This window comes from Coregonus lavaretus (assembly GCF_964263955.1).
Source record: "Coregonus lavaretus genome assembly, chromosome: 5".
Classification (NCBI taxonomy): Eukaryota; Metazoa; Chordata; class Actinopteri; order Salmoniformes; family Salmonidae; genus Coregonus; species Coregonus lavaretus.
In genome coordinates, this window is record NC_139992.1 from 521,728 (window position 1) to 541,977 (window position 20,250).

Here is a 20,250-nt window from a genome sequence, read left to right on the forward strand (position 1 = left end):
TAGATAGATCATGGTAGTAGTGATAGATAGATCATGGTAGTAGTGATAGATAGATCATGGTAGTAGTGACAGATCATGGTAGTAGTGATAGATCATGGTAGTAGTGATAGATCATGGTAGTAGTGACAGATCATGGTAGTAGTGATAGATCATGGTAGTAGTGATAGATCATGGTAGTAGTGACAGATCATGGTAGTAGTGATAGATCATGGTAGTAGTGATAGATCATGGTAGTAGTGATAGATCATGGTAGTAGTGACAGATCATGGTAGTAGTGATAGATAGATCATGGTAGTAGTGATAGATCATGGTAGTAGTGATAGATAGATCATGGTAGTAGTGATAGATCATGGTAGTAGTGACAGATCATGGTAGTAGTGATAGATAGATCATGGTAGTAGTGATAGATCATGGTAGTAGTGACAGATCATGGTAGTAGTGATAGATCATGGTAGTAGTGATAGATAGATCATGGTAGTAGTGATAGATCATGGTAGTAGTGATAGATCATGGTAGTAGTGATAGATAGATCATGGTAGTAGTGATAGATCATGGTAGTAGTGATAGATCATGGTAGTAGTGATAGATCATGGTAGTAGTGATAGATCATGGTAGTAGTGATAGATAGATCATGGTAGTAGTGACAGATCATGGTAGTAGTGACAGATCATGGTAGTAGTGATAGATCATGGTAGTAGTGATAGATAGATCATGGTAGTAGTGATAGATAGATCATGGTAGTAGTGACAGATCATGGTAGTAGTGATAGATAGATCATGGTAGTAGTGATAGATCATGGTAGTAGTGACAGATCATGGTAGTAGTGATAGATCATGGTAGTAGTGATAGATCATGGTAGTAGTGATAGATCATGGTAGTAGTGACAGATCATGGTAGTAGTGATAGATCATGGTAGTAGTGATAGATCATGGTAGTAGTGATAGATCATGGTAGTAGTGATAGATAATGGTAGTAGTGATAGATCATGGTAGTAGTGATAGATCATGGTAGTAGTGATAGATCATGGTAGTAGTGATAGATCATGGTAGTAGTGATAGATCATGGTAGTAGTGATAGATCATGGTAGTAGTGATAGATAGATCATGGTAGTAGTGATAGATAGATCATGGTAGTAGTGATAGATAGATCATGGTAGTAGTGACAGATCATGGTAGTAGTGATAGATCATGGTAGTAGTGATATCATGGTAGTAGTGACAGATCATGGTAGTAGTGATAGATCATGGTAGTAGTGATAGATCATGGTAGTAGTGATAGATAGATCATGGTAGTAGTGATAGATCATGGTAGTAGTGACAGATCATGGTAGTAGTGATAGATCATGGTAGTAGTGACAGATCATGGTAGTAGTGACAGATCATGGTAGTAGTGATAGATAGATCATGGTAGTAGTAACAGATCATGGTAGTAGTGATAGATCATGGTAGTAGTGATAGATCATGGTAGTAGTGATAGATCATGGTAGTAGTGATAGATCATGGTAGTAGTGATAGATCATGGTAGTAGTGATAGATAGATCATGGTAGTAGTGATAGATCATGGTAGTAGTGACAGATCATGAGAGCCTCTCTCTCCTATACAGCTGCAGACAAAGACCTCCCTCATAGAAACATAGAGACCACTCCCCCTACAGCTTCCATTCTCCTCCTGCAGAGCCCCCTCTCTGCCTCCTGCTGCAGTCCCCTCTCTGCCTCCTGCTGCAGTCCCCTCTCTGCCTCCTGCTGCAGTCCCCTCTGCCTCATGCTGCAGTCCCCTCTCTGCCTCCTGCTGCAGAGCCCCCTCTCTGCCTCCTGCTGCAGTCCCCACTCTGCTTCCTGCTGCAGTCCCCTCTCTGCTTCCTGCTGCAGTCCCCACTCTGCCTCCTGCTGCAGTCCCCTCTCTGCCTCCTGCTGCAGTCCCCACTCTGCCTCCTGCTGCAGTCCCCACTCTGCCTCCTGCTGCAGTCCCCTCTCTGCCTCCTGCTGCAGTCCCCTCTCTGCCTCCTGCTGCAGTCCCCTCTCTGCTTCCTGCTGCAGTCCCCTCTCTGCCTCCTGCTGCAGAGCCCCCTCTCTGCCTCCTGCTGCAGTCCCCTCTCTGCTTCCTGCTGCAGTCCCCTCTCTGCCTCCTGCTGCAGAGCCCCCTCTCTGCTTCCTGCTGCAGCCCCCTCTCTGCCTCCTCCTGCAGAGCCCCCTCTCTGCTTCCTGCTGCAGTCCCCTCTCTGCCTCCTGCTGCAGTCCCCTCTCTGCCTCCTGCTGCAGACACAGACAACAAACAGTGACACTTAATGAGGCCAGACAGGCCAAGCAGGGGGAAAGATTTGCCCTGCCCCAACACTTCACAGGCCAGGGAGGTGCAGGGGGCTCAGGGCCAGGGAGGTGTAGGGGGCCCAGGGAGGTGTAGGGGGCCCAGGGAGGTTTAGGGGGCTCAGGGCCAGGGAGGTGCAGGGGAGGTGTAGGGGGCTCAGGGCCAGGGGGGTGCAGGGGGGTGCAGGGGGCTCAGGGCCAGGGAGGTGCAGGGGGCTCAGGGCCAGGGAGGTGCAGGGGAGGTGTAGGGGGCTCAGGGCCAGGGGGGTGCAGGGGGCTCAGGGCCAGGGAGGTGCAGGGGGCTCAGGGCCAGGGAGGTGCAGGGGGCTCAGGGAGGGAGAGGAGGGGTGAGGGAGGGGAAGGAGGAAGGGAGTTGATTGAAGTGTGGAGTACAGGGAGGGGGAGGAGGGGTGAGGGAGGGGAAGGAGAAAGGGAGTTGATTCAAGTGTGGAGTACAGGGAGGGGGAGGAGGGGTGAGGGAGGGGAAGGGAGTTGATTAAAGTGTGGAGTACAGGGAGGGGGAGGAGGGGTGAGGGAGGTGAAGAAGGAAGGGAGTTGATTAAAGTGTGGAGTACGAGGAGGCGTTTGGGAAACCCTCTACTAGAGGAGAGATATCCATTGTCTGTCTTTAAACACAATCTCCTCAGATGCATCCCAAATGGTACCCAATTCCTGAAATGTTTGGTCAAAAGTAGTGCACTATGTCGGTTATAAGGTGCCATTTGGGATAGACACTGGTCTCTGTTTATGGAAATAAGGGCACTTTATATTATCTTTCATCAGTCTGTCTTCTCTCAGTACATTCTCAAATACCCTGCTTTGTTTACCTCTGGGCCATGGAACACTGAACACATGACTCAAATCAGAGGATACCCTTTCTCCATGCTGGTGCACTTCAGAGGATACCCTTTCTCCATGCTGGTGCACTTCAGAGGATACCCTTTCTCCATGCTGTTGCACTTCAGAGGATACCCTTGTTTATATTACCTTAGTGTCCTTGTCTGTCTGTCTGCCTGTCTGTCTGTCTGCCTGTCTGCCTGTCTGTCTGTCTGCCTGCCTGTCTGTCTGTCTGCCTGTCTGCCTGTCTGTCTGTCTGTCTGTCAAACAGACCACTATCTGAACCCCTGGCCACAGCATCTGATTAACTACAGTTCATCCCCCCATGTGAATACCTGATTAACTACAGTTCATATCCCCATGTGAATACCTGATTAACTACAGTTCATATCCCCATGTGAATACCTGATTAACTACAGTTCACCCCTCCATGTGAATACCTGATTAACTACAGTTCATATCCCCATGTGAATACCTGATTAACTACAGTTCACCCCTCCATGTGAATACCTGATTAACTACAGTTCATATCCCCATGTGAATACCTGATTAACTACAGTTCACCCCTCCATGTGAATACCTGATTAACTACAGTTCATATCCCCATGTGAATACCTGATTAACTACAGTTCACCCCTCCATGTGAATACCTGATTAGCTACAGTTCATCCCCCCATGTGAATACCTGATTAACTACAGTTCACCCCTCCATGTGAATACCTGATTAACTACAGTTCATATCCCCATGTGAATACCTGATTAACTACAGTTCACCCCTCCATGTGAATACCTGATTAACTACAGTTCATATCCCCATGTGAATACCTGATTAACTACAGTTCACCCCTCCATGTGAATACCTGATTAACTACAGTTCATCCCCCCATGTGAATACCTGATTAACTACAGTTCACCCCTCCATGTGAATACCTGATTAACTACAGTTCATATCCCCATGTGAATACCTGATTAACTACAGTTCACCCCTCCATGTGAATACCTGATTAACTACAGTTCATATCCCCATGTGAATACCTGATTAACTACAGTTCATATCCCCATGTGAATACCTGATTAACTACAGTTCATATCCCCATGTGAATACCTGATTAACTACAGTTCATCCACCATGTGAATACCTGATTAACTATAGTTCATCCCCCCATGTGAATACCTGATTGACTACAGTTCATCCCCCCATGTGAATACCTGATTAGCTACAGCTCATATCCCCATGTGAATACCTGATTAGCTACAGCTCATATCCCCATGTGAATACCTGATTAGCTAATGTTCATATCCCCATGTGAATACCTGATTAACTACAGTTCATCCTCCATGTGAATACCTGATTAGCTACAGTTCATATCCCCATGTGAATACCTGATTAGCTACAGTTCATCCCCCCATGTGAATACCTGATTAGCTACAGTTCATATCCCCATGTGAATACCTGATTAGCTACAGTTCATATCCCCATGTGAATACCTGATTAGCTACAGTTCATATCCCCATGTGAATACCTGATTAACTACAGTTCATATCCCCATGTGAATACCTGATTAGCTACAGTTCATCCCCCCATGTGAATACCTGATTAACTACAGTTCATCCCCCATGTGAATACCTGATTAGCTACAGTTCATATCCCCATGTGAATACCTGATTAGCTACAGTTCATATCCCCATGTGAATACCTGATTAACTACAGTTCATCCCCCCATGTGAATACCTGATTAGCTACAGTTCATATCCCCATGTGAATACCTGATTAACTACAGTTCATCCACCATGTGAATACCTGATTAACTATAGTTCATCCCCCCATGTGAATACCTGATTGACTACAGTTCATCCCCCCATGTGAATACCTGATTAGCTACAGCTCATATCCCCATGTGAATACCTGATTAGCTACAGCTCATATCCCCATGTGAATACCTGATTAGCTAATGTTCATATCCCCATGTGAATACCTGATTAACTACAGTTCATCCCCCATGTGAATACCTGATTAGCTACAGTTCATATCCCCATGTGAATACCTGATTAGCTACAGTTCATCCCCCCATGTGAATACCTGATTAGCTACAGTTCATATCCCCATGTGAATACCTGATTAGCTACAGTTCATATCCCCATGTGAATACCTGATTAGCTACAGTTCATATCCCCATGTGAATACCTGATTAACTACAGTTCATATCCCCATGTGAATACCTGATTAGCTACAGTTCATCCCCCCATGTGAATACCTGATTAACTACAGTTCATCCCCCATGTGAATACCTGATTAGCTACAGTTCATATCCCCATGTGAATACCTGATTAGCTACAGTTCATATCCCCATGTGAATACCTGATTAGCTACAGTTCATCCCCCCATGTGAATACCTGATTAGCTACAGTTCATATCCCCATGTGAATACCTGATTAACTACAGTTCATATCCCCATGTGAATACCTGATTAGCTACAGTTCATCCCCCATGTGAATACCTGATTAACTACAGTTCATCCCCCATGTGAATACCTGATTAGCTACAGTTCATATCCCCATGTGAATACCTGATTAGCTACAGTTCATCCCCCCATGTGAATACCTGATTAGCTACAGTTCATATCCCCATGTGAATACCTGATTAACTACAGTTCATATCCCCATGTGAATACCTGATTAGCTACAGTTCATCCCCCCATGTGAATACATGATTAGCTACAGTTCATATCCCCATGTGAATACCTGATTAACTACAGTTCATATCCCCATGTGAATACCTGATTAGCTACAGTTCATATCCCCATGTGAATACCTGATTAACTACAGTTCATCCACCATGTGAATACCTGATTAGCTACAGTTCATCCCCCCATGTGAATACCTGATTAGCTACAGTTCATATCCCCATGTGAATACCTGATTAACTACAGTTCATATCCCCATGTGAATACCTGATTAGCTACAGTTCATCCCCCATGTGAATACCTGATTAGCTACAGTTCATATCCCCATGTGAATACCTGATTAACTACAGTTCATATCCCCATGTGAATACCTGATTAGCTACAGTTCATCCCCCCATGTGAATACCTGATTAGCTACAGTTCATATCCCCATGTGAATACCTGATTAGCTACAGTTCATATCCCCATGTGAATACCTGATTAGCTACAGTTCATATCCCCATGTGAATACCTGATTAACTACAGTTCATCCACCATGTGAATACCTGATTAGCTACAGTTCATCCCCCCATGTGAATACCTGATTAGCTACAGTTCATATCCCCATGTGAATACCTGATTAACTACAGTTCATATCCCCATGTGAATACCTGATTAGCTACAGTTCATCCCCCCATGTGAATACCTGATTAGCTACAGTTCATATCCCCATGTGAATACCTGATTAACTACAGTTCATATCCCCATGTGAATACCTGATTAGCTACAGTTCATCCCCCCATGTGAATACCTGATTAGCTACAGTTCATATCCCCATGTGAATACCTGATTAACTACAGTTCATATCCCCATGTGAATACCTGATTAGCTACAGTTCATATCCCCATGTGAATACCTGATTAACTACAGTTCATCCACCATGTGAATACCTGATTAGCTACAGTTCATCCCCCATGTGAATACCTGATTAGCTACAGTTCATATCCCCATGTGAATACCTGATTAACTACAGTTCATATCCCCATGTGAATACCTGATTAGCTACAGTTCATCCCCCCATGTGAATACCTGATTAGCTACAGTTCATATCCCCATGTGAATACCTGATTAACTACAGTTCATATCCCCATGTGAATACCTGATTAGCTACAGTTCATCCCCCCATGTGAATACCTGATTAGCTACAGTTCATATCCCCATGTGAATACCTGATTAGCTACAGTTCATATCCCCATGTGAATACCTGATTAGCTACAGTTCATATCCCCATGTGAATACCTGATTAGCTACAGTTCATATCCCCATGTGAATACCTGATTAACTACAGTTCATATCCCCATGTGAATACCTGATTAGCTACAGTTCATCCCCCCATGTGAATACCTGATTAGCTACAGTTCATATCCCCATGTGAATACCTGATTAGCTACAGTTCATATCCCCATGTGAATACCTGATTAGCTACAGTTCATATCCCCATGTGAATACCTGATTAGCTACAGTTCATATCCCCATGTGAATACCTGATTAGCTACAGTTCATATCCCCATGTGAATACCTGATTAACTACAGTTCATCCCCCCATGTGAATAATACCCCCTGTATATAGCCTCCCTACTGTTATTTTATTTTACTGCTGCTCTTTAATTATTATTTTATTTTTTATTTTTTACTTAACACTTTTTTATTTTCTTAAAACTGCATTGTTGGTTAAGGGCTTGTAAGTAAGCATTTCACTGTAAGGTCTACACCTGTTGTATTCGGGCACATGTGGCAAATAAAATGTGATTTGATTAACTACAGTTCATCCCCCCATGTGAACACCCCCCATCCAGACCCATGCTTTTCTGTCTCAGAAGTGCAATTATTTTCACTAACCTCTCTCTCCCTCTCCCCCCATCTCCCTCCTCCATCTCTCTCCCTCTCTCTCCCCCTCTCCATCTCTCCCCCTCTCCCTCTCTCCCCCCTCTCCTCCTCCCTCTCTCTCCCCTCTCCATCTCTCCCCCTCTCCCTCTCTCCCCCCTCTCCCTCCTCCCTCTCTCCTCCTCCTCCCTCTCCTCCTCCTCCCTCTCTCCCCCTCTCCCATCTCTCCCCCTCTCCCTCTCTCCCCCTCTCCCTCCTCCCTCTCTCTCCTCCTCTCCATCTCTCCCCCTCTCCCTCTCTCCCCCTCTCCCTCCTCCCTTTCTCTCCCCTCCTCCCTCTCTCTCCCCTCCCTCTCTCTCCCCCTCTCCATCTCTTCCCCTCTCCCTCTCTCCCCCCTCTCCCTCCTCCCTCTCTCTCCTCCTCCTCCCTCTCTCTCCCCCTCTCCATCTCTCCCCCCTCTCCCTCTCTCCCTCCTCCCTCTCTCTCCCCCTCCTCCCTCTCTCTCCTCCCTCCCTCTCCCTCTCTCTCCCCCTCCTCCCTCTCTCTCCCCCTCTTCCCTCTCTCTCCCCCTCTCCATCTCTCCCCCCTCTCCCTCTCTCCCCCCTCTCCCTCCTCCCTCTCTCTCCCCCTCCTCCCTCTCTCTCCCCCTCTCCATCTCTCCCCTCTCTCTCCTCCCCTCTCTCTCCCTCTCCCTAGCTGCCCAGAGCGAGGAGCGTGAGTGTGCCTTCATCGACCAGCAGCAGCAGTATGAGGAGCAGCATGGAGGAGGAGGAGGAGGAGGAAGAGCAGGAGGAGGAGGAGGAGCAGGGGGAGGAGGAGGAGCAGGTGACTGGCCTATGACCAGGGAGAATACTACTATACGCTGCAGTAAGGGCTCTCGATGCTATGGCCTGTGGGAGAAGACTAAAGACGGAGACATACACCTGGTCAAACAGGGTACGTCTACTCTCTCAATACACACACTCACTAGAGACGGTAAAACAGGGTCAATGTCATCACTCCATCACCATCACTTTCCTCTCTCTCTCTCTCTCTCTCTCTCTCTCTCTCTCGCTCTCTCTGTCTCTGTCTCTCTCTGTCTCTCTCTCTCTCTCTCTCTCTGTCTCTGTCTGTCTCTGTCTCTCTCTCTGTCTCTCTCTCTGTCTCTCTCTCTGTCTCTCTCTCTCTCTGTCTCTCTCTCTGTCTCTCTCTCTCTCTCTCTCTCTCTCTCTCTCTCTCTCTCTCTCTCTCTCTCTGTCTCTGTCTCTCTCTCTCTCTCTCTGTCTCTCTCTCTCAATTCAATTTCAATGTAAGGGCTTTATTGGCATGGGAAACGTATGTTAACGTTGCCAAAGCAAGTGAAGTAGATAATAAACAAAAGTGAAATAAACAATAAATATTAACAGTAAACATTACACTCAGAAGTTCCAAAAGAATAAAGACATTTCAAATGTCATATTATGTATATATACAGTGTTGTAACGATGTGCAAATAGTTAAAGTACAAATGGGAAAATAAATAAACATAAATATGGGTTGTATTTACAATGGTGTTTGTTCTTCACTGGTTGCCCTTTTCTTGTGGCAACAGGTCACAAATCTTGCAGCTGTGATGGCACACTGTGGTTTTTCACCCAGTAGATAAGGGAGTTTATCAAAATTGGGTTTGTTTTCGAATTCTTTGTGGATCTGTGTAATCTGAGGGAAATATGTGTCTCTAATATGGTCATACATTTGGCAGGAGGTTAGGAAGTGCAGCTCAGTTTCCACCTCATTTTGTGGACTCTCTCTCTCTCACTCTCACTCTCTGTCTCTCTCTGTGACCCACACAGTGTTTATAATCAAAGGCAAAACACACACTCACATCCTGTCCGCAGCAGTCTCTTATCCTCCTTGCTATCCTCCTCCAGGTTGCTGGACTCACATCGGGGACCAGCAGGAGTGCCATGACAACCGTTGCGTGGTTACGACTACTCCGTCTCAGATCCAGAATGGGACGTATAGGTTCTGCTGCTGCAGCACCAACATGTGTAACGTCAACTTCACCGAGGACTTCCCCCCTCCCAGCCCCACCGCCGCACAGCTATGTAAGTACCATAACCCCTGACCCTTAACCTCTAACCCTGACCCTCCGCCCGACTTCAGCCCAGCCTCTCTGTAAAGCCACACTGCAGTTTAATCACACTTAACTACATCATCAGAATCGATAATACATTTCAGTGCAGTACTAGGGTAGGATACCCTAAAGTACTGCATCAATATTTCTCTGACTTTCTCAGCGGTGTAGCTATCAGACGGTGTTAGCACATCACTGTGACTAACAACTGAAACATTTGGCACAGCCACAATAATCTTAACAGCCATTATAAAACCATGAATGAGTATTAGGTCAAATAACAGCAGAAGGTGAGGGAATGTTTAGAGGAAAAGTAGAGAGCAGGGGTGCTCACCATGTTACGGTAGAGGAAAAGTAGAGAGCAGGGGTGCTCACCATGTTACGGTAGAGGAAAAGTAGAGAGCAGGGGTGCTCACCATGTTACGGTAGAGGAAAAGTAGAGAGCAGGGGTGCTCACCATGTTACGGTAGAGGAAAAGTAGAGAGCAGGGTGCTCACCATGTTACGGTAGAGGAAAAGTAGAGAGCAGGGGTGCTCACCATGTTACGGTAGAGGAAAAGTAGAGAGCAGGGGTGCTCACCATGTTACGGTAGAGGAAAAGTAGAGAGCAGGGGTGCTCACCATGTTACGGTAGAGGAAAAGTAGAGAGCAGGGGTGCTCACCATGTTACGGTAGAGGAAAAGTAGAGAGCAGGGGTGCTCACCATGTTACGGTAGAGGAAAAGTAGAGAGCAGGGGTGCTCACCATGTTACGGTAGAGGAAAAGTAGAGAGCAGGGGTGCTCACCATGTTACGGTAGAGGAAAAGTAGAGAGCAGGGGTGCTCACCATGTTACGGTAGAGGAAAAGTAGAGAGCAGGGGTGCTCACCATGTTACGGTAGAGGAAAAGTAGAGAGCAGGGGTGCTCACCATGTTACGGTAGAGGAAAAGTAGAGAGCAGGGGTGCTCACCATGTTACGGTAGAGGAAAAGTAGAGAGCAGGGGTGCTCACCATGTTACGGTAGAGGAAAAGTAGAGAGCAGGGGTGCTCACCATGTTACGGTAGAGGAAAAGTAGAGAGCAGGGGTGCTCACCATGTTACGGTAGAGGAAAAGTAGAGAGCAGGGGTGCTCACCATGTTACGGTAGAGGAAAAGTAGAGAGCAGGGGTGCTCACCATGTTACGGTAGAGGAAAAGTAGAGAGCAGGGGTGCTCACCATGTTACGGTAGAGGAAAAGTAGAGAGCAGGGGTGCTCACCATGTTACGGTAGAGGAAAAGTAGAGAGCAGGGGTGCTCACCATGTTACGGTAGAGGAAAAGTAGAGAGCAGGGGTGCTCACCATGTTACGGTAGAGGAAAAGTAGAGAGCAGGGGTGCTCACCATGTTACGGTAGAGGAAAAGTAGAGAGCAGGGGTGCTCACCATGTTACGGTAGAGGAAAAGTAGAGAGCAGGGGTGCTCACCATGTTACGGTAGAGGAAAAGTAGAGAGCAGGGGTGCTCACCATGTTACGGTAGAGGAAAAGTAGAGAGCAGGGGTGCTCACCATGTTACGGTAGAGGAAAAGTAGAGAGCAGGGGTGCTCACCATGTTACGGTAGAGGAAAAGTAGAGAGCAGGGGTGCTCACCATGTTACGGTAGAGGAAAAGTAGAGAGCAGGGGTGCTCACCATGTTACGGTAGAGGAAAAGTAGAGAGCAGGGGTGCTCACCATGTTACGGTAGAGGAAAAGTAGAGAGCAGGGGTGCTCACCATGTTACGGTAGAGGAAAAGTAGAGAGCAGGGGTGCTCACCATGTTACGGTAGAGGAAAAGTAGAGAGCAGGGGTGCTCACCATGTTACGGTAGAGGAAAAGTAGAGAGCAGGGGTGCTCACCATGTTACGGTAGAGGAAAAGTAGAGAGCAGGGGTGCTCACCATGTTACGGTAGAGGAAAAGTAGAGAGCAGGGGTGCTCACCATGTTACGGTAGAGGAAAAGTAGAGAGCAGGGGTGCTCACCATGTTACGGTAGAGGAAAAGTAGAGAGCAGGGGTGCTCACCATGTTACGGTAGAGGAAAAGTAGAGAGCAGGGGTGCTCACCATGTTACGGTAGAGGAAAAGTAGAGAGCAGGGGTGCTCACCATGTTACGGTAGAGGAAAAGTAGAGAGCAGGGGTGCTCACCATGTTACGGTAGAGGAAAAGTAGAGAGCAGGGGTGCTCACCATGTTACGGTAGAGGAAAAGTAGAGAGCAGGGGTGCTCACCATGTTACGGTAGAGGAAAAGTAGAGAGCAGGGGTGCTCACCATGTTACGGTAGAGGAAAAGTAGAGAGCAGGGGTGCTCACCATGTTACGGTAGAGGAAAAGTAGAGAGCAGGGGTGCTCACCATGTTACGGTAGAGGAAAAGTAGAGAGCAGGGGTGCTCACCATGTTACGGTAGAGGAAAAGTAGAGAGCAGGGGTGCTCACCATGTTACGGTAGAGGAAAAGTAGAGAGCAGGGGTGCTCACCATGTTACGGTAGAGGAAAAGTAGAGAGCAGGGGTGCTCACCATGTTACGGTAGAGGAAAAGTAGAGAGCAGGGGTGCTCACCATGTTACGGTAGAGGAAAAGTAGAGAGCAGGGGTGCTCACCATGTTACGGTAGAGGAAAAGTAGAGAGCAGGGGTGCTCACCATGTTACGGTAGAGGAAAAGTAGAGAGCTGCTCACCATGTTACGGTAGAGGAAAAGTAGAGAGCAGGGGTGCTCACCATGTTACGGTAGAGGAAAAGTAGAGAGCAGGGGTGCTCACCATGTTACGGTAGAGGAAAAGTAGAGAGCAGGGGTGCTCACCATGTTACGGTAGAGGAAAGGAGAGAGCAGGGGTGCTCACCATGTTACGGTAGAGGAAAAGTAGAGAGCAGGGGTGCTCACCATGTTACGGTAGAGGAAAAGTAGAGAGCAGGGGTGCTCACCATGTTACGGTAGAGGAAAAGTAGAGAGCAGGGGTGCTCACCATGTTACGGTAGAGGAAAAGTAGAGAGCAGGGGTGCTCACCATGTTACGGTAGAGGAAAAGTAGAGAGCAGGGGTGCTCACCATGTTACGGTAGAGGAAAAGTAGAGAGCAGGGGTGCTCACCATGTTACGGTAGAGGAAAAGTAGAGAGCAGGGGTGCTCACCATGTTACGGTAGAGGAAAAGTAGAGAGCAGGGTGCTCACCATGTTACGGTAGAGGAAAAGTAGAGAGCAGGGGTGCTCACCATGTTACGGTAGAGGAAAAGTAGAGAGCAGGGGTGCTCACCATGTTACGGTAGAGGAAAAGTAGAGAGCAGGGTGCTCACCATGTTACGGTAGAGGAAAAGTAGAGAGCAGGGGTGCTCACCATGTTACGGTAGAGGAAAAGTAGAGAGCAGGGGTGCTCACCATGTTACGGTAGAGGAAAAGTAGAGAGCAGGGGTGCTCACCATGTTACGGTAGAGGAAAAGTAGAGAGCAGGGTGCTCACCATGTTACGGTAGAGGAAAAGTAGAGAGCAGGGGTGCTCACCATGTTACGGTAGAGGAAAAGTAGAGAGCAGGGGTGCTCACCATGTTACGGTAGAGGAAAAGTAGAGAGCAGGGGTGCTCACCATGTTACGGTAGAGGAAAAGTAGAGAGCAGGGGTGCTCACCATGTTACGGTAGAGGAAAAGTAGAGAGCAGGGTGCTCACCATGTTACGGTAGAGGAAAAGTAGAGAGCAGGGGTGCTCACCATGTTACGGTAGAGGAAAAGTAGAGAGCAGGGTGCTCACCATGTTACGGTAGAGGAAAAGTAGAGAGCAGGGGTGCTCACCATGTTACGGTAGAGGAAAAGTAGAGAGCAGGGTGCTCACCATGTTACGGTAGAGGAAAAGTAGAGAGCAGGGGTGCTCACCATGTTACGGTAGAGGAAAAGTAGAGAGCAGGGGTGCTCACCATGTTACGGTAGAGGAAAAGTAGAGAGCAGGGTGCTCACCATGTTACGGTAGAGGAAAAGTAGAGAGCAGGGTGCTCACCATGTTACGGTAGAGGAAAAGTAGAGAGCAGGGGTGCTCACCATGTTACGGTAGAGGAAAAGTAGAGAGCAGGGGTGCTCACCATGTTACGGTAGAGGAAAATTAGAGAGCAGGGGTGCTCACCATGTTACGGTAGAGGAAAAGTAGAGAGCAGGGGTGCTCACCATGTTACGGTAGAGGAAAAGTAGAGAGCAGGGGTGCTCACCATGTTACGGTAGAGGAAAAGTAGAGAGCAGGGGTGCTCACCATGTTACGGTAGAGGAAAAGTAGAGAGCAGGGGTGCTCACCATGTTACGGTAGAGGAAAAGTAGAGAGCAGGGGTGCTCACCATGTTACGGTAGAGGAAAAGTAGAGCAGGGGTGCTCACCATGTTACGGTAGAGGAAAAGTAGAGAGCAGGGGTGCTCACCATGTTACGGTAGAGGAAAGGAGAGAGCTGGGTGCTCACCATGTTACGGTAGAGGAAAAGTAGAGAGCAGGGGTGCTCACCATGTTACGGTAGAGGAAAAGTAGAGAGCAGGGGTGCTCACCATGTTACGGTAGAGGAAAAGTAGAGAGCAGGGGTGCTCACCATGTTACGGTAGAGGAAAGTAGAGAGCAGGGGTGCTCACCATGTTACGGTAGAGGAAAAGTAGAGAGCAGGGTGCTCACCATGTTACGGTAGAGGAAAAGTAGAGAGCAGGGTGCTCACCATGTTACGGTAGAGGAAAAGTAGAGAGCAGGGGTGCTCACCATGTTACGGTAGAGGAAAAGTAGAGAGCAGGGGTGCTCACCATGTTACGGTAGAGGAAAAGTAGAGAGCAGGGTGCTCACCATGTTACGGTAGAGGAAAAGTAGAGAGCAGGGTGCTCACCATGTTACGGTAGAGGAAAAGTAGAGAGCAGGGGTGCTCACCATGTTACGGTAGAGGAAAAGTAGAGAGCAGGGTGCTCACCATGTTACGGTAGAGGAAAAGTAGAGAGCAGGGTGCTCACCATGTTACGGTAGAGGAAAAGTAGAGAGCAGGGGTGCTCACCATGTTACGGTAGAGGAAAAGTAGAGCAGGGGTGCTCACCATGTTACGGTAGAGGAAAAGTAGAGAGCAGGGGTGCTCACCATGTTACGGTAGAGGAAAGGAGAGAGCAGGGGTGCTCACCATGTTACGGTAGAGGAAAAGTAGAGAGCAGGGTGCTCACCATGTTACGGTAGAGGAAAAGTAGAGAGCAGGGGTGCTCACCATGTTACGGTAGAGGAAAAGTAGAGAGCAGGGGTGCTCACCATGTTACGGTAGAGGAAAAGTAGAGAGCAGGGTGCTCACCATGTTACGGTAGAGGAAAAGTAGAGAGCAGGGGTGCTCACCATGTTACGGTAGAGGAAAAGTAGAGAGCAGGGGTGCTCACCATGTTACGGTAGAGGAAAAGTAGAGCAGGGGTGCTCACCATGTTACGGTAGAGGAAAAGTAGAGAGCAGGGGTGCTCACCATGTTACGGTAGAGGAAAGGAGAGAGCAGGGGTGCTCACCATGTTACGGTAGAGGAAAAGTAGAGAGCAGGGGTGCTCACCATGTTACGGTAGAGGAAAAGTAGAGAGCAGGGGTGCTCACCATGTTACGGTAGAGGAAAAGTAGAGAGCAGGGGTGCTCACCATGTTACGGTAGAGGAAAAGTAGAGAGCAGGGGTGCTCACCATGTTACGGTAAAGGAAAAGTAGAGAGCAGGGGTGCTCACCATGTTACGGTAGAGGAAAAGTAGAGAGCAGGGGTGCTCACCATGTTACGGTAGAGGAAAAGTAGAGAGCAGGGTGCTCACCATGTTACGGTAGAGGAAAAGTAGAGAGCAGGGGTGCTCACCATGTTACGGTAGAGGAAAAGTAGAGAGCAGGGTGCTCACCATGTTACGGTAGAGGAAAAGTAGAGAGCAGGGGTGCTCACCATGTTACGGTAGAGGAAAAGTAGAGAGCAGGGTGCTCACCATGTTACGGTAGAGGAAAAGTAGAGAGCAGGGTGCTCACCATGTTACGGTAGAGGAAAAGTAGAGAGCAGGGTGCTCACCATGTTACGGTAGAGGAAAAGTAGAGAGCAGGGGTGCTCACCATATTACGGTAGAGGAAAAGTAGAGAGCAGGGGTGCTCACCATGTTACGGTAGAGGAAAAGTAGAGAGCAGGGGTGCTCACCATGTTACGGTAGAGGAAAAGTAGAGAGCAGGGGTGCTCACCATGTTACGGTAGAGGAAAAGTAGAGAGCAGGGGTGCTCACCATGTTACGGTAGAGGAAAAGTAGAGAGCAGGGGTGCTCACCATGTTACGGTAGAGGAAAAGTAGAGAGCAGGGTGCTCACCATGTTACGGTAGAGGAAAAGTAGAGAGCAGGGGTGCTCACCATGTTACGGTAGAGGAAAAGTAGAGAGCAGGGGTGCTCACCATGTTACGGTAGAGGAAAAGTAGAGAGCAGGGGTGCTCACCATGTTACGGTAGAGGAAAAGTAGAGAGCAGGGGTGCTCACCATGTTACGGTAGAGGAAAAGTAGAGAGCAGGGTGCTCACCATGTTACGGTAGAGGAAAAGTAGAGAGCAGGGGTGCTCACCATGTTACGGTAGAGGAAAAGTAGAGAGCAGGGTGCTCACCATGTTACGGTAGAGGAAAAGTAGAGAGCAGGGTGCTCACCATGTTACGGTAGAGGAAAAGTAGAGAGCAGGGGTGCTCACCATGTTACGGTAGAGGAAAAGTAGAGGGCAGGGGTGCTCACCATGTTACGGTAGAGGAAAAGTAGAGAGCAGGGGTGCTCACCATGTTACGGTAGAGGAAAGTAGAGAGCAGGGGTGCTCACCATGTTACGGTAGAGGAAAAGTAGAGAGCAGGGGTGCTCACCATGTTACGGTAGAGGAAAAGTAGAGAGCAGGGGTGCTCACCATGTTACGGTAGAGGAAAAGTAGAGAGCAGGGGTGCTCACCATGTTACGGTAGAGGAAAAGTAGAGAGCAGGGGTGCTCACCATGTTACGGTAGAGGAAAAGTAGAGCAGGGGTGCTCACCATGTTACGGTAGAGGAAAAGTAGAGAGCAGGGGTGCTCACCATGTTACGGTAGAGGAAAGGAGAGAGCAGGGGTGCTCACCATGTTACGGTAGAGGAAAAGTAGAGAGCAGGGGTGCTCACCATGTTACGGTAGAGGAAAAGTAGAGAGCAGGGGTGCTCACCATGTTACGGTAGAGGAAAAGTAGAGAGCAGGGGTGCTCACCATGTTACGGTAGAGGAAAAGTAGAGAGCAGGGGTGCTCACCATGTTACGGTAGAGGAAAAGTAGAGAGCAGGGGTGCTCACCATGTTACGGTAGAGGAAAAGTAGAGAGCAGGGTGCTCACCATGTTACGGTAGAGGAAAAGTAGAGAGCAGGGTGCTCACCATGTTACGGTAGAGGAAAAGTAGAGAGCAGGGGTGCTCACCATGTTACGGTAGAGGAAAAGTAGAGAGCAGGGGTGCTCACCATGTTACGGTAGAGGAAAAGTAGAGAGCAGGGTGCTCACCATGTTACGGTAGAGGAAAAGTAGAGAGCAGGGTGCTCACCATGTTACGGTAGAGGAAAAGTAGAGAGCAGGGGTGCTCACCATGTTACGGTAGAGGAAAAGTAGAGAGCAGGGTGCTCACCATGTTACGGTAGAGGAAAAGTAGAGAGCAGGGGTGCTCACCATGTTACGGTAGAGGAAAAGTAGAGAGCAGGGGTGCTCACCATGTTACGGTAGAGGAAAAGTAGAGCAGGGGTGCTCACCATGTTACGGTAGAGGAAAAGTAGAGAGCAGGGGTGCTCACCATGTTACGGTAGAGGAAAGGAGAGAGCAGGGGTGCTCACCATGTTACGGTAGAGGAAAAGTAGAGAGCAGGGTGCTCACCATGTTACGGTAGAGGAAAAGTAGAGAGCAGGGGTGCTCACCATGTTACGGTAGAGGAAAAGTAGAGAGCAGGGGTGCTCACCATGTTACGGTAGAGGAAAAGTAGAGAGCAGGGGTGCTCACCATGTTACGGTAGAGGAAAACTAGAGAGCAGGGGTGCTCACCATGTTACGGTAGAGGAAAAGTAGAGAGCAGGGGTGCTCACCATGTTACGGTAGAGGAAAAGTAGAGAGCAGGGGTGCTCACCATGTTACGGTAGAGGAAAAGTAGAGAGCAGGGGTGCTCACCATGTTACGGTAGAGGAAAAGTAGAGAGCAGGGTGCTCACCATGTTACGGTAGAGGAAAAGTAGAGAGCAGGGGTGCTCACCATGTTACGGTAGAGGAAAAGTAGAGAGCAGGGGTGCTCACCATGTTACGGTAGAGGAAAAGTAGAGAGCAGGGTGCTCACCATGTTACGGTAGAGGAAAAGTAGAGAGCAGGGGTGCTCACCATGTTACGGTAGAGGAAAAGTAGAGAGCAGGGTGCTCACCATGTTACGGTAGAGGAAAAGTAGAGAGCAGGGGTGCTCACCATGTTACGGTAGAGGAAAAGTAGAGAGCAGGGGTGCTCACCATGTTACGGTAGAGGAAAAGTAGAGAGCAGGGGTGCTCACCATGTTACGGTAGAGGAAAACTAGAGAGCAGGGGTGCTCACCATGTTACGGTAGAGGAAAAGTAGAGAGCAGGGGTGCTCACCATGTTACGGTAGAGGAAAAGTAGAGAGCAGGGGTGCTCACCATGTTACGGTAGAGGAAAAGTAGAGAGCAGGGGTGCTCACCATGTTACGGTAGAGGAAAAGTAGAGAGCAGGGTGCTCACCATGTTACGGTAGAGGAAAAGTAGAGAGCAGGGGTGCTCACCATGTTACGGTAGAGGAAAAGTAGAGAGCAGGGGTGCTCACCATGTTACGGTAGAGGAAAAGTAGAGAGCAGGGTGCTCACCATGTTACGGTGTCCTCTGTTTCATTGTTCTGATTAGATCCTGTCTGTCTCTGACATCATGCTGTGGGATGTCTTTCTAAGCTTGTTCATTTGTTTAATGAGTCTGCATGTTTAGTGGGACTTCTTGGTTCAGGTGAATGTCCTAGCCAGGTGGAACTCATTGTGGATGGCTGTGTGCGGGTCAGTGTGGTAGCTTTATGCTGGGTTTCTATAGACTTACCCAGGGAGACTGCTTGGCAGCACAATGCCCGTCTCTTAGAGCTGCTGCAGAGAGGGAGAGAGAGAGAGAAGAGACAGACGGGAGAGAGGGAGAGAGAGAGAGAAGAGACAGACGGGAGAGAGGGAGAGAGAGGGAGAGAGAAGAGACAGACGGGAGAGAGGGACTGGCAGCCTCCACACAGAACCTCCGCTTCTCCTTCCAGACTCTCTCACTCCCCAACACAGAACACTAATAATAAATAATAATATGCCATTTAGCAGACGCTTTTATCCAAAGCGACTTACAGTCATGCGTGCATACATTTTTGTGTATGGGTGGTCCCGGGGTTCGAACCCACTACCTTGGCGTTACAAGCGCCGTGCTCAACCAGCTGAGCTACAGAGGACCACTACTGAACAATACTACCTGATGGAGTCTCACAGAACACTACTGAACAATACTACCTGATGGAGTCTCACAGAACACTACTGAGACCCACTACCTGATGGAGTCTCACAGAACACTACTGAACAATACTACCTGATGGAGTCTCACAGAACACTACTGAGACCCACTACCTGATGGAGTCTCACAGAACACTACTGAACAATACTACCTGATGGAGTCTCACAGAACACTACTGAGACCCACTACCTGATGGAGTCTCACAGAACACTACTGAGACCCACTACCTGATGGAGTCTCACAGAACACTACTGAGACCCACTACCTGATGGAGTCTCACAGAACACTACTGAACAATACTACCTGATGGAGTCTCACAGAACACTACTGAGACCCACTACCTGATGGAGTCTCACAGAACACTACTGAACAATACTACCTGATGGAGTCTCACAGAACACTACTGAACAATACTACCTGATGGAGTCTCACAGAGCACTACTGAGACACACTACCTGATGGAGTCTCACAGAGCACTACTGAGACCCACTACCTGATGGAGTCTCACAGAACACTACTGAGACCCACTACCTGATGGAGTCTCACAGAGCACTACTGAGACACACTACCTGATGGAGTCTCACAGAGCACTACTGAGACCCACTACCTGATGGAGTCTCACAGAGCACTACTGAGACACACTACCTGATGGAGTCTCACAGAGCACTACTGAGACCCACTACCTGATGGAGTCTCACAGAGCACTACTGAGACCCACTACCTGATGGAGTCTCACAGAACACTACTGAGACCCACTACCTGATGGAGTCTCACAGAGCACTACTGAGACCCACTACCTGATGGAGTCTCACAGAGCACTACTGAGACCCACTACCTGATGGAGTCTCACAGAGCACTACTGAGACCCACTACCTGATGGAGTCTCACAGAGCACTACTGAGACCCACTACCTGATGGAGTCTCACAGAGCACTACTGAGACCCACTACCTGATGGAGTCTCACAGAGCACTACTGAGACCCACTACCTGATGGAGTCTCACAG

The 20,250-nt window shown here is 48.4% G+C and overlaps 1 protein-coding gene across 1 annotated transcript in view; it reads left to right on the forward strand.

Moving 5' to 3' along the window:
* Positions 1–20,250, forward strand: part of bmpr2b (bone morphogenetic protein receptor, type II b (serine/threonine kinase)) — a 156,979-nt gene that overhangs the window by 66,498 nt on the left and 70,231 nt on the right. The window contains exons 2-4 of the mRNA XM_084161018.1: positions 8,383–8,462; positions 8,511–8,622; positions 9,576–9,752. Coding sequence (XP_084017144.1) covers positions 8,383–8,462; positions 8,511–8,622; positions 9,576–9,752 — 369 coding nt within the window. The remainder of the gene's footprint in view (positions 1–8,382; positions 8,463–8,510; positions 8,623–9,575; positions 9,753–20,250) is intronic.